The 15,000-nt window shown below is 36.6% G+C and overlaps 1 protein-coding gene across 1 annotated transcript in view; it reads left to right on the top strand.

Moving 5' to 3' along the window:
- Positions 1–15,000, top strand: part of khdrbs3 (KH domain containing, RNA binding, signal transduction associated 3) — a 278,892-nt gene that overhangs the window by 176,529 nt on the left and 87,363 nt on the right. Inside the window, exon 3 of the mRNA XM_056479532.1 lies at positions 10,765–10,881. Coding sequence (XP_056335507.1) covers positions 10,765–10,881 — 117 coding nt within the window. The remainder of the gene's footprint in view (positions 1–10,764; positions 10,882–15,000) is intronic.

The following is a 15,000-nucleotide window of genomic DNA, read 5'->3' as shown; positions in this document are numbered from 1 at the left end:
GAATGTCAGGCGGTGTTTCGTGAGGCCTCAGCATTAGAACCGTAATGATCGGGCACTTCAAATGAAGCAATTATCAGCGGCGGAGGGAGCGAGAGCACCAGTGTAATGCCATACAGCGTGGCTATTCATGTCGCCCCGCGTCACACTAAACAGATTGCCTTTGACAGCTCCGATGACTGTAGACACTAATGCGCTGTTTAGAGCTTCAGAGAGCTACTGGAGGAAGACAAATTCAATTTGTCCAGTCTGACAGGTGGATGGAGAGCAGGAGAGAGAGAGAGGGAGGGAGAGAGACAAAGCCTGAAGGGTGAGGGAGATTTTATTGGCCACTTGTTTACATGACCGCGACACTTTCTTGCCTAATTTCGTGTTGTCGGGACATGGTGGATGGTTATTGAGATTAAACAATTAAGAGAGCAAGAAATTGGTGTGTATATTGAATGAAAATGAAAATGTACTCACTATTTACTTTCTCTCAAGTGTGTTTCGGACTTTTCTGTTGTTGAATACAAGTAGGTTATTTTGAAACCATTGACTTCCATACACTGAAAAAAAATCTTCTTTGGATTTACTAAATTTTTTAAGGTAAGTTGTTGCAAACTATTTATATGGGCTGGATTTTAACAAACAAATGAAATCGAACATTAAATTCAATTTGTTTGTTTAAATTCAGCCCATATAAACTGTTTGCAACCACTTACCTTTTGATGATGATGATGATTGGCTTTTGTGTGTAGGGGTGGGACAACCACATACCTGATGATGATTGGCCTGTGTGTAGGGGTGGAAAAACCACATATCTGATGATGATTAGCCTGTATGTGTAGGGGTGGGACAACCACATACCTGATGGTGATTGGCCTGTGTGTAGGGGTGGAACAACCACATACCTGATGATGATTGGCCTGTGTGTAGGGGTAGAACAACAACATATCTGATGATGATGAAGCTGCGGTCACACTGGGCTTTTCCTCCAATAGACTTCCATTCATACACACTTGAATGCGTCAGACCGGAAACGCAGGGTCATGCGTTAAGTTTCGCAGCGGGCTGCGGTGCAAAGTTCAAGCTTGGTGAATTCTGACCTGCGAAATCGCATCACTTGACTGCGTGAGACCAATTGAGGATTAAAACACGACCTCTCTGGACAGAAATTTAAAATATTGAGCAATCGTTGGCTTTTTTAAATGTCTAATTTTCTTGTTTAATCCCGCCCCTTTTCGCAGCGCGGTATGACAGAATTTCGCACACACAAAGCCCAGTGTGACCGTAGCTTTAGCCTGTATGTGTAGGGGTGGGACAACCACATACCTGATAATGATTGGCTTACATGTGTGTAGTGGTCGGACAAGCACATACCTGATGATGATTGGCTTGTGTGTAGGGGTGGGACAACCACAAACTGATGATGATTGGCTAATAACGCAGGTGATGCTTTCAAAGGATTTTAAAGGCATAACTTGCAATTTATATGGGCTGAATTTAACAAATTAAGTTGAACATTACTAAATTCAATTTGTTTGCTTAAATTCAGCCCATATACATTGTTTGCAACCACTTACCTTTTGATGATGATGATTGGCTTGTGTGTGTAGAGTTGGACAACAACATACCTAATGGTGATTGGCCCGTGTGTGTAGGGGTGGAACAACCACATATCTGATGATGATTAGCCTGTAAGTGTAGGGGTGGGACAACCACATACCCGATAATGATTGGCTAACATGTGTGTAGGGTTCAGACAAGCACATACCGGATGATGATTGGCTTGTGTGTAGGGGTGGGACAACCTCATAACTGATGATGATTGGCTAATAACGCAGGTGATGCTTTCAAAGAATTTTGAAAGCATAACTTGCAATTTATATGGGCTGAATTTAACAAACAAATTAAGTCGAACATTACTAAATTCAATTTCTTTGCTTAAATTCAGCCCATATACATTGTTTGCAACCACTTACCTTTTGATGATGATGATGATTGGCTTGTGTGTGTAGGGGTTGGACAACATACCTGATGATGATTGGCCTGTGTGTGTAGGGGTGGGACAACCACATACCTGATGATGATTGACTTGTATATGAGTGTGTAGGGGTGGGACAACCACATAACTGATGATGATGGGCTAATAAAGCAGGTGATGCTTTCAAAGGATTTTGAAAGCATAACTTGCAATTTATATGGGCTGAATTTAACAAACAAATTAAGTCGAACATTACTAAATTCAATTTGTTGGCTTAAATTCACCCCATTTTAATTGTTTGCATCCACTTAGCTTAAAAATAATTTGTAAATCCAATAAATTGTTATTTTAAGTGTGATGACAGAATTTTTTTGGTGAACTATCCCTTTGAAGAATGTGGTTTTCATTAGTTACGGATTTGTATTTGTTTTGTTTTGATTTTTCAGACAGTTTTTCTAGACTGTCTGCCATTGGTCAAACAGGTAGCCCCAGCCCTAACTTATATTATTGGTTAAGGCAAGGCAAGGCAAGTTTATTTATATAGCACATTTCGTACTCAATGGTAATTCAAAGTGCTTTTCATTAACAAGAATAAAAGAAACATAAAGTACAAGAAAGTATAAGAAATAAAAACAACAATAATTTATTTTTTAAAAACAGATGTGTTAAAACAAGCAATAAAAGAAAGACAGAGTTAAGATACAGAATAGGATGATTTGAGATGTGTAAAATAGTTCCACACTTTTCTTTCAAATTCGTAATAAAAGTAAATTATGTTTTACCTTTAAACATTTTGGGGTTGTTTGTTTGTTTTTTAATACTTTAAAAATGTAATTTTTGGATCGTAAATACTGCATTTATTTGTATACATGTACAGTAAAAAGTAATCTTTTTAAAATAATATTTATACTGTTAGCTATGCAAATATATTATAAAAATGTTATTTATTTCTGCCAAGCTGGATTTTCAGCATCATTACTTAAGTCTTCAGTGTAACACAACCTGACAGAAATCATTCTAATATGCTGATTTGATGCTCAAGAAAGGCTTATTATTAACAATGTTGAAAATGTCGATTTTTGGATAGTACATTTTTGGTAATGTACTGTAGATGTTGGACTGAAGCAGCTGATATTCATTTACAACGAGGAAGGGCAGAGGGCTGCTGAATAACTACTGAGAGATTTCAGCTGCTGTCTGGGCTTTCACTGCCTTTCTTTCTTCATGTGTTCAATACTTTTTTCCTGCGTCATTTCATTTTATTATGCATAACTTAATTTGTAAACTAATCAGATTTGTTTTCTTTTCATATATTTATTTCTTTGGTTGTTACCAACATCGAGGGAAAATCAACAGCACCTTTAAAATTATGTTTTCTGAGAAAAAGAGTGACATGTTAAATACTTATTTCCCCCACTGTGTATATATATATATATATATATATATATATATATATATATATATATATATATATATATATATATATATATATATATATATATATATATATATATATATATATATATATATATATATATATATATATATATATACTTAAGTCTTATATATATACTTATAAATATATACTTATTTATGTTTAAATAAATCTTACTAACCCAATACTTTTGAATGGTATATTCCTGGTCATTTATAGTTCAAATTCATAACACAATGTGCCAGTTTTTAGATTTTTTTATAAGATAAATACTAAAATAAATACTATTTTACAATAGTGTTTGTTCTTTGACTTCGGTTAGAGAATAATGTGGTCATATAGTTTACCTTTGGGGTGTTATGAACTTTCTTTAAAGAAAAAGATCCTTCCTAAAGTTCTTTTTTAGTAGAGAAACTAACAACAAATGAATTCAGAGTGACAGAAGGTGGGATAAATACTGACAGTTTTGTTTCATATTAAGGTAATTATCCTTTAAACTGAAAGAATTTCTTTATTTTGCCTTTTCAAGTGTTTGTCAGCCAGATCTAGAGCAGTAAACAAGTGTGTGTGGATTGTGTATGTCTCTGGCAGCTGTCTATGAGGTCAGTTTAATCACAAAAGCTGTTTAATTCAACCCAAAGTGAAAAGCCTTGCATGTGTCAACTGTTTTTTTTTTCTGAAACAGAGAATGCAGCTTTCTTCTCTGAAGCAAACAAACTGAGCTTTTTTTTTTAACAAGACAGATATTTTCACACACAAAAAAGAGTCAATTTTAATAAACGTCAGATGAATTTCTCAGATCTTGGAAATAAAGACGGAGTGAATAGCGTATGCAATTTAGCATCAGCGCCATTACGCTTATCGGCTAAACGATCTGTAAATTGCCCTCATTACCTGATGTAATCTGCAATTAAAATGAATTCATAATGAATGTCATGGTGGGATATTAAAATTTTGCCTGTGAGCTATTACCCCATTTTGCCCATTCCTTTTTTCTAGAAGCCTACGCACAGTTTTCTACATTGTGTTATGTTTATATCAGATAACAGTTATTATCTTCCCACAGTTCCTCTTTTGCTTGAGACAGTGGATGCTGGGTAGATCTTTTAGAAAACTAATAAAACTTGCCAAGTCTGCTTTTTATTTGTAAGTATTAAACATTGGTGTGTAACTCATTCGGCAACGTTGGGGCTACAAACATAAATTATCCCTTACATTGTTTGTTGAAGTATTAATTCTATTAAAGGTGCAGTATTTAAGTTTGACACCCAGTGGTTGAACTAGGTATTGCATGCCTGGTTCAAACACAAGCAAGCGCAGGTTACCAGATTGACGACATCAACAGCCTGACCATCAAGCCTAAAGGCGGATTTAAGTTGTCTAAATAAAAGCAACGGCTCGCAATTGAAGGAATACTTTCCATATATAAAGGAGTTTTGTTCTAACCAACACCTCAAATGTATATTTTAGAAATGGCTTCTGTTTCTTGCAGCCGAACAACAGGATAAATTAACAATGATGACCTGAGGTACACCTCATGTGCTTTATTCAGTGTTAAATGCAAATAATATGAGTTTGAATGCCATTTTACATGACATTTATTGCCATACTACTGAAAGCAGAAGCAGATAGTTCACCTCAGATCTTGAAAATAAAATAAACCTTTTGAAATTGAACTTTAGGACTGTGACTCAGTGTAAACCAAGACATATCAGTGATTCAGCATTAACATTTAATAATGTTAAAGAGGTTTAATATGTATTAAATAGATTATTAACCTTACCTTTTCATTGGAGTGCAGTGAGTGCACTATTCTGTGCTTCAGAATGGCTGTATTTACATTTCTGTCAGATCTTAAAAATAAAATAAACCATTTGAATTGAAAATTGAACTTTAGAACTGTGACGATTGTAAACTTGAGCAAGTCAACACGTATCAGTGATTCTGCATTTTCATTTAATAATGTTAAAGAAGTTTAATATGTATTAATTAGATTATAAACCTTGTTGGAGTGCAGTAGACGCACTATTCTATGCTTCAAAATGGCTTTATTTCAATTTCTGTCAGGTTTTCTCTGGTGCAAACAGCCCAATTGCTTATCACTGCGCATCTCATCATAAAGCATGTTGTTAGGACATGGGGTTACAGTGTAACCTGTTCACCTAATGTTTACGTTCGTAATATTTATGTTATTTGCTAACCAATAACCTCATGTGGAACTCTGAATCTGCGTCTCAATTCGGAGTCTGCTACTGTCCACCGGAGGTCGCATTTCAGTCACACACACACACTTTGAGAACCTTCCTGACTGAATGAATCAAATACGCTGTTTTTCAACAAGGCAACCCAGGGTGCTGAAATATAATTGGCTAAACTGGCAGTGGGTGGGTTAAATGACCAAAACAAGGACAGACATTCCGGCACGTAACGCATATTTTCAAAGCAGAATAACTGATTCAGCATTGTTTTTCAGATAAACAAGAATAATCACGTGCATGTTTATTAAATATCTATAAACATATTATGGTATTTTTATGCTTTAGAAGAGTCAAAAACTTACATACAACGCTTTTAATTTTTCACCCATAGGGAAAAGTCACCCTAGCAACAGCATGCAATATCATAGCAACCAGCTACAACTCATTGGTAATGGTATAGCTCAACCTGCAATTACACGGACACCCTAGCAACCATACAGCACATCAAGGTAACCAACTACAACACTTGTAAACAACCGAACTTGTAGCAACATCATAACAACCGGCATCAGCACCCTAGCAACTGCATAGCAACCATCCAAAAACGCATCCACCATTATGGTGAGTCATTCTTTCACTTATGTTCAAATGTAGAACCAAATGTGTGTGCGCATGTGGTTGTGTGTGTGTGGTTGTGTGTGTGTGTGTCTGTGTGTGTGTGTGCACATTTAAGAGCTTTAGAGCTTTCTGTAAATCCTCATGCAGCTCTGTGTTGTGTTTAATGTCTAGATTAAGGCCCACGCTGTCATTTACAAGCCTTAATATCATCAGATTACACCATTAAAGAGCAGCCAAACAAAACCCTCAGCAAATAACAGGCATCTAATGAAAGCAACTGCACAAACAGCCATCAGCAGAGGAACATCCTGCACTCGGAAAATCTAACGTGTGGACTGACAATCACACCACAGGGACTCAATACAAGTATAAGGCAAAGAAATGGGTTACATTTGATATAGGTTGCATACACTCACTGGCCACTTTATTAGGTACACCTATCTAGTATCGGGTTGGACCCCCTTAATCCTTCGTGGCATAGATTCAACAAGGCACTGGAAATATTCCTCCAAGATTTTGCTCCATATTGACATGATAGCATCACGCAGTTGCTGCAGATTTGTCGGCTGCACATCCATGATGCGACTCTTCCGTTCCACCACATCCCATGCTCTATTGGATTGAGTCTGGTGACTGTGGAGGCCATTTGAGTACAGTGAACTCATTGTCATGTTCAAGAAACCAGTCTGAGATGATTCACGCTTTAGGACATGGAGCAATATCCTGCTGGAAGTAGCCATTGGAAGATGGGTACACTGTGGTCATAAAGGGATGGACATGGTCAGCAGCAATACTCAGGTAGGCTGTGGAGTTGACATGATGCTCAATTGGTAATAATGGGCCCAAAGTGTGCCAAGAAAATATCCCCCACACCATTACACCACCATCAGCAGCCTGAACCATTGATACAAGGCAGAATGGATTCAAGCTTTCATGTTGTTCACGCCAAATTTTGACCCTACCATCTGAATGTCACAGCAGAAATCGAGACTCATCAAACCAGGCAACGTTTCTCCAATCTTCTATTGTCCAATTTTGGTGAGCCTGTGTGAATTGTAGCCTCAGTTTCCTGTTCTTAGCAGACAGGAGTGGCACCCGGTGTGGTCTTTTGCTGTTGTGGCCCATCCACCTCAAGGTTGGACGTGTTGTGCGTTTAGAGATGAACGCATACCTCTGCATAGGTGTAACGAGTGGTTATTTGAGTTTCTGTAGTCTTTCTATCAGCTGGAACCAGTCTGTCCATTCTCCTCTGACCTCTGGCATCAACAAAGCATTTGCGCCCACAGAACTGCCGCTCACTGGATATTTTCTCTTTTTTCGGACCAATCTCTGTAAACCCTAAAGATGGTTGTGCGTAAAAATCCCAGTGCGTGAAAATCAGCAGTTTCTGAAATACTCAGAACAGCCCGTCTGGCACCAACAATCATGCCATGTTTGAAGTACCTTAAATCACCTTTCTTCCTCATTCTGATGCTCGGATCGTCTTGACCATGTCTACATGCTTAAATGCATTGAGTTGCTGCCATGTGATTGGCTGATTAGAAATATGAGATGCGTCAACGAGCATTTGGACAGGTGTACCTAATAAAGTGGCCGGTGAGTGTATGCCGTATTTATTAGTTTCTTTTGAATACAAGTAGCAAATGCATCATACATCTAGTCATTTTTATGTGCCAAACTTTGAGTATTACTGCATGTAGGGTGGCAACACTGTGGCTCAGTGGTTACCACTGTCACCTCATAGCAAGAAGGTCGCTGGTTTGAGTCCTTGCTGGGTCAGTTGGCATTTCTGTGTGGAGTTTGCATGTTCTCCCCGTGTTGGCGTGGGTTTCCTCCAGGTGCTCCGGTTTCCCCCAAAGTCCAAAGACAAAACATAGAGTGTTTGTGTGAATGAGAGTGTATGGATGTTTCCCAGTACTGGGTTGCAGCTGAAAGAGCATCCGCTGTGTAAAACATATGCTGGATAAGTTGACTGTTCATTTCTCTGTGGCGACATTATTTGCTCCTCTGTTTCTTCTAATTGTGTTATTTGAACTCAAGACTTGGTGAAATCTCCAGGTTTTGAGCAGGTATGTGAGCGTGTCAGCTGACTCTCTGAGGTCTTCATGGGTGGCAGGGTTTGATCTCGCGCTCAGGGTTCAGCGCTAACAAGCCTGAACAGCAGCAGACGCAGGTGAAGCGCTTTAACAAGAAGAGCAGAGGAACCCGTCTCACCTCCTCAGACCACACGCTTCCTCCTTTCTCCGCCATCCTTTCGTCTCTATGGGAATTGCGCTACTTGCTTTCTTTTTCTTTCTTCTGTCTGTGTTTCTTTGATCCTCATCGTCTGTTTCTGTCTGGATGTGACAGAGAGCTGTATGTGCTTAAGATCTCCAGTCTCATGTGATTTTGCTAAAGAGTTTTTCACAGAATTATTTCTATGATTCTGGTATTGTCTTCAACTAGACTGAATTAATTATAGAGCTGGAAATGCAGCATGTTCATTGAACACTTTAAATTATAAAAAATTAATTGCATTTTAAAAATGAATACCATTGCCCCCTAACTAGTACATAATACCCTTTTTTTTTACTATCAAAGCAATTTGAAGCACTATTATCATTTGTTTATGAAAACTAAACTAACTAAACTGTTTACTAAAACTGAAACAAACATAAAATATATATCATAACTTGAAATAAACATTAACTGAAAGAAAATAAAAATACTATTTCGTTTCTATTATTTTTAGTTAATTTCAGGTAATTTTAGTTTCCAAGACATAATTTAATATAGTTTGAGCTAAATTATTAAAATAACAAGTACTATAAAACATAATAAAAACAGACAATGAGAATAAAAATATATACTTTACTTTTTAAAATGTTAATACTTATTTTCATAGTTTTTATTAGTTTTTAATAAAAATATGTATATAATTTTAACAGTAATGCATGTATGTGTGTGTGTGTATGTGTATATATATATATGTATGTGTATATATATATATATATATATATATATATATATATATATATATATATATATATATATATATATATATATATATATATAAATGTATATATATACATAAAATATATATCTTATATAAAAATTCAAAGGCTAATAATTCTGACTTCAACTATATATATATATATATATATATATATATATATATATATATATATATATATATATATATATATATATATATATATATATATATATATATATATATATATAGTTGAAGTCAGAATTACTAGCCTTTGAATTTTTTTTCTTTTTTAAATATTTCCTCAATGATGTTTAACAGAGCAAGGAATTTTTCACAGTATGTCTTATAATATTTTTCCTTCTGGAGAAAGTCTTATTTGTTTTATTTCGGCTAGAATAAAAGTTTTAAATTATTTATGAACCATTTTAAGGTCAAAATTATTAGCCCCTTTAAGCTATACTTTTTTTTTCGATAGTCTACAGAACAAACCATCGTTATACAATAACTTGCCTAATTACCCTAACCTGCCTAGTTAACCTAATTAACCTAGTTAAGCCTTTAAATGTCACTTTAACCTGTATATCTTGAAAAATATCTAGTAATATTATTTACTGTCATCATGCCAAAGATAAAAAAAGTTTGACATATTAAAACTATTATGTTTAGAAATATGTTGAAAACATCTTCTCTCCGTTAAAAAGAAATTGGGGAAAAAAATAATTTTATTATTATTTTATAATAATTTTATTATAATTATTATTACGGCTAATAATTGTGACTTTAGAGAATCTGTTTCTCAGTGAATATAGGCAATGTATTTTAATGCATTTAAACAAAACAGATTTATTAAACAGATATATCTATTTAAGCAATATTTTAGTCACCAAACATATTTAGAAATTGAAAGATAATACAATTAAATTCAAGCAAAATATTGCAAAAAAAAACAACAACTACAAAATGTAAAGAATTTTTTTCACGTATTTGCTTCTCTTGATTTTTCCTCTTTTTTAAATTATCATTTAAAATCTTTCTATAACATGTAAATTTGGCTGTACTAGTTTTTGGACCATTATCATAAGTTATTTTGTTAGAGAAGTTCCAGATTTTGCTTTAGTACTGACTAATCTATTGTATATGCACAAATATAATATTTTAAAGCTTCCTATAACAAATATTATGAATTTAAAAAGGAGATTTCTGAGGGCTGTACTTATATATGCTGAGTACTGTATATACACAAATACAAACAATAAGGATTGTTTCCTGTTCAATTAAAAAAAGTGTGTCTGTCTCTTTTACTCTGTGAAGTTCAACATCTCACTGAAATATTTGATCATTAAACCAAGTGTAAAAGCAAAAAAGGGATCATGACTTATAGAAGCAGTTCATTTTAATTGGATGATCAAGAAATGTTTAATACACTAATATGTGCCTTTGATAAGTGTTTAACTGCTTTTGCAGAGAAAATATCAAGCATGTCATTTTTCATAACTGCTGTTGTCATATAATACTGATGATAAAACAGGACTATGAAGTAAAATATGTGTGTGTGTGTGTTTTCTCTCTTTATTAGTTTAATTTTGTGGGTAAACTCCTGGGTCCTCGAGGGAACTCATTAAAGAGACTGCAGGAGGACACGCTGACCAAGATGTCCATCCTCGGCAAGGGATCCATGAGAGACAAAGAAAAGGTACTCTTTCAGTCCTTATTATCACTGTTTTTCCCTCAGGCTGTTAAAGACCACATGAACCGGAAGTTGCAACCCTTTTTTTGTTTTGTACTGTGCAGATCCTAGAGAAATGGAATATTTAATGAGAAAACTGGGCGTGGCTTGTAGTTTTTCTACTGTAAGCTGATTGGATGTAGTAAAGTAGGCGTATTTCGAGTTATACCTAACCTAACAGACTCCTCCTCCTCACCATTTCTGTCACAACTGACTGCTGGAGGGGCGTGGCTAACATACTTAACCACGCCCAATACCTGAGACAGACCTAATTTGAGAATTTAACTGAAAACAAACAGGAAGTTCAGATTTTAATTAAAGATTACAAGGACAAACACTTTATTTTTTCTTTACGACATGCGCAGATGAATTGTTCACCCCAAAACTAGCAATGCGCGCTAACAAAATCAAAATGGTTAGTTTTGATTTAGTTTATACTTTAATCCAAGTGTACGAGGAAGGAACTGCATCTTTTTTTCTCATCCATCTTTCAGCATGCAGTCTCATTGTCTCGTCTGTCACGGATGAGAAGCGCGTGAATGATCAGGATTGTATGTGGCGTTTCTGCGCTGCTGATTGAACGGATCGATAGTTGCTGATGGGCCTATCCTCCTGCCGCACCTGGGAAAGAGGGATATGGTGTCATAAAGAAATGCTGAGCTTAGCGTCCTGTCAAACAGAGAATGAGAGAAAGAGCAAAGGAGAGACAAAGGGACGAAGAGATACAGTCTGACAGCGTTTTTGGGCATATGGGCAAACAAAAGATTAGTTTTTCAAGCGTTTCACTCAGTTGACTTTGGCTGTTTGGGTTATTCGGAAGTGTTCTTCCACTTAAAGTGATTATGTATAGTTTAGTTGTAGTTATTTCCCTTTCTTTTGCAATTGATTTGTTTTAAAACCTTGACCTTACGTACTACTTGACAAAAGTCTTGTCGTCTATCCCGTTTGAAAGAGTAACAAATAATAATAACATGACTTCTAGTTGATCATTTGATCAATAGGTGGATTTTTCTGATGAATCATCTGTTTAATTGTATCCCAATCAAATTCTCAGAACCCAGGATTCTCTCAGAAATCAGTCAAGTTTGGTGAAGGAAAAATCATGGTTTGGGGTTACATTCAGTATGGGGGCGTGCGAGAGATCTGCAGAGTGGATGGCAACATCAACAGCCTGAGGTATCAAGACATTTGTGCTGCCCATTACATTACAAACCACAGGAGAAGGCAAATTCTCCTGCAGGATAGCGCTCCTTCTCATACTTCAGCCTCCACATCAAAGTTCCTGAAAGCAAAGCAAGTCAATGTGCTCCAGAATTGGCCAGCCCAGTCACCAGACATGAACATTATTGAGCATGTCTGGGGTAAGATGAAGGAGGAGGCATTGAAGATGAATCCAAAGAACCTTGATGAACTCTGGGAGTCCTGCAAGAATGCTTTCTTTGCCATTCCAGAGAAGTCAGACCTTATTCATTCATTCATTCATTTTCTTTTCGGCTTAATCTGGGGTCGCCACGGCGGAATGAACCGCCAACTTATCAGGCAGATGTTTACGCAGCGGGGGGTTGAAATTACAGGAGTTTTCCAGGATAATTAACAATATGGGTGGGTGGCTGGAGATGGGTTTGAAATACTGGAGACTCCCGGGAAAAACAGGAGTGTTGGTAGGTATGCTCACACATACACTATGCACTCTGACTACTTCAATATTGTTGATAAGCCGTGCTAGGCATTTCACTCTGTCTCGTGCTGAACGCTGTCGACCAATCACAACAGGCTGTCACCGGTCCAATCTGCGCAGATTAGCGTCGCACTAATAAGGGGTTTGGGAACAAATGAATCGCTGAACAAATCATATGGGAGTCGTTGGGGTAATAGGTAAAAATAAATGCATATTATAAGACAATGAGAGTGTTTTTTGACCTTGCATGCATAACAGCCTGTTGTTGGAGACCCCCAATACCAAAATATGACCCTTTTTAATGTATAATAGGGGCTCTAAGGTTTTTTTAACCAATTTGGTGCATGTGGCGCTGGCTTTTGAGTTGTTTCTGAATAGCCAAAGCGCATGTGATTTTGACATGTGCGTGTGTAAATGCGCTCGCAATTCACAGCAGCAATCTTCTCCATTCAGACAGCCGCTTCAGAGCTCCGGGTGTTCGGCAAGGTTTTATCTACTAATTGGCCGTGTTGTTACTGACTGGTGCACTCCTCCGGTCCTGTCAGATTTTGGTGAACATGCTCTCAGTGGAGTAAAGCAGGTAGAGCCAGGACTGTGCGCTTTAAATCGGATGGAACCGTGGCTCACCTGCACACACCCACAGCACCGACGAGACATTTGCTTAAAGCTTGTCGCTCTCTTTGATGTTCTAGAAGCGAATTTCACAGAATTTGCCAAATGATGCTGATAGTAAACATACACACCCCAAATCCCAAGAGAGCTCAATTTTTTTGGAAGCACTTTAGAAAACTTATTGCATGTGTGTGTGCGTGTGCTTGTTTTATGCGGTAAATGAGGGCACAAATTTGTGTAATGACGTACAGTTGAAGCCGAATATATTGACCTGATGATGGCTAATAATACTAGCCAATAATATTGACCTTAAAATAGTTTTATAAAAATCAAAAACTGCTTTTATTCCAACCTAAATACAACAAATAAGACTTTTCTCCAGAAGAAAAAATATTATAGGAAATACTGTGAAAAATTCCTTGATCTGTTAAACATCGTTTGGGAAATACTTGAAAAAGGGAAAAAAATCACAGAAGGGCGAATTATTTTGAATTTAACTGTAGGTATTACAATATTGAGGTGATTTATGGGGCCATGTGTTGTGTGTTAAGTTTAATAATAAGCTTGTATATAATTTAAGCTTATATAATAAGTGTTTTTTACAGTATAAAATATATAAAATCTTTGGAGAGTCCTTGTTTTATCAGAGGTCGCCACAGCAGAATTAACCGCCACATGTTAAAATAACACCTTAAAAATATTTACAGACATAAATAACTTGCTCAGATGCATATTTACCGCTATGACCGTGCACGCTAGAAAGCTGCTCAAAATCCTGCTCATGACAGGGATTTTCGCGGTTACTGGCTCATCTTGGTCATTAGACATCTCTTTGCTTCACATCTTCACCGCGTTTACCAGGGATAATGTTTACGCACGCTGTGAAATTTGTCACACCTCCGCGGCTGCTTCAAGATTCATTCACCAATATGTCCGCGTCTACACTTTGCAGTGGGCTACAGCCAATCACATTACTTTTCCAGGGACCCGTAAACATGATTGGCTAGCATCTGCTCTAGGGTATTTGCATGAAGCGATCTAACTTGGATCTGTTTGACGATTTAAAGTTCACTAGAATCTTTGACGCTGACATAAGAAAAATAAAATTTTAAAAAATGACTGTAAATAATCTGAGGGCAGTTTCATTTAGTGAGCTGTGTGTAAAGCTGCCATGGATTTCAGGTCAAACCATGTGATCTGCGCAGCACGACTAGTCGATGTCAATTAAAAAGCATCACTGCAGAGCATTAAAGTCGACTAGTCGATTAGTCGAATAGTCGATTAGTCGAATAGTCGGTGCAACCTCTAGTATACACTATAGTTGTATTGTGACTGAATGAATGAAATACGTTGTTTCCCACCAAGGCAATCCAGGGTGCTGAAATATAATTGGCTAAACTGGCATTGGGCGAGTTAAATTTGTCTGTAATTTGTCTGTAATTTAACAGCCATTATTCAACGTTTTTTTCCGCCACCCTAGCTGCCGTAGAAAAATAAGTAAAATTATGGATTTTTTTTACAGTGCACAATATGTAGTTACATCCACAAATGCCAGTGAAAACTGTACTGTGCCAAAAGGAAGCCCTATGTTAACAGTGTCCAGAAGCGTCATCAACTTCTCTGGGCTTAGAGGCATCTGGGATGGACCATCACACAGTGAAAACGTGTACTGTGGTCAGATGATCAGTATTTCAGGTATTTTTTTGGAGGAAATGGTAAATATTCTGGCACGTAATGCACATTTACAAAGCAGAATATCTGACTTCAGCATAGTTTTTAGATAAACAAGAATGTTC

This window comes from Danio aesculapii, chromosome 19 (genome assembly GCF_903798145.1).
Source record: "Danio aesculapii chromosome 19, fDanAes4.1, whole genome shotgun sequence".
In the NCBI taxonomy this organism is placed as follows: Eukaryota; Metazoa; Chordata; class Actinopteri; order Cypriniformes; family Danionidae; genus Danio; species Danio aesculapii.
This window is presented reverse-complemented; position numbering and strand designations above follow the sequence as displayed.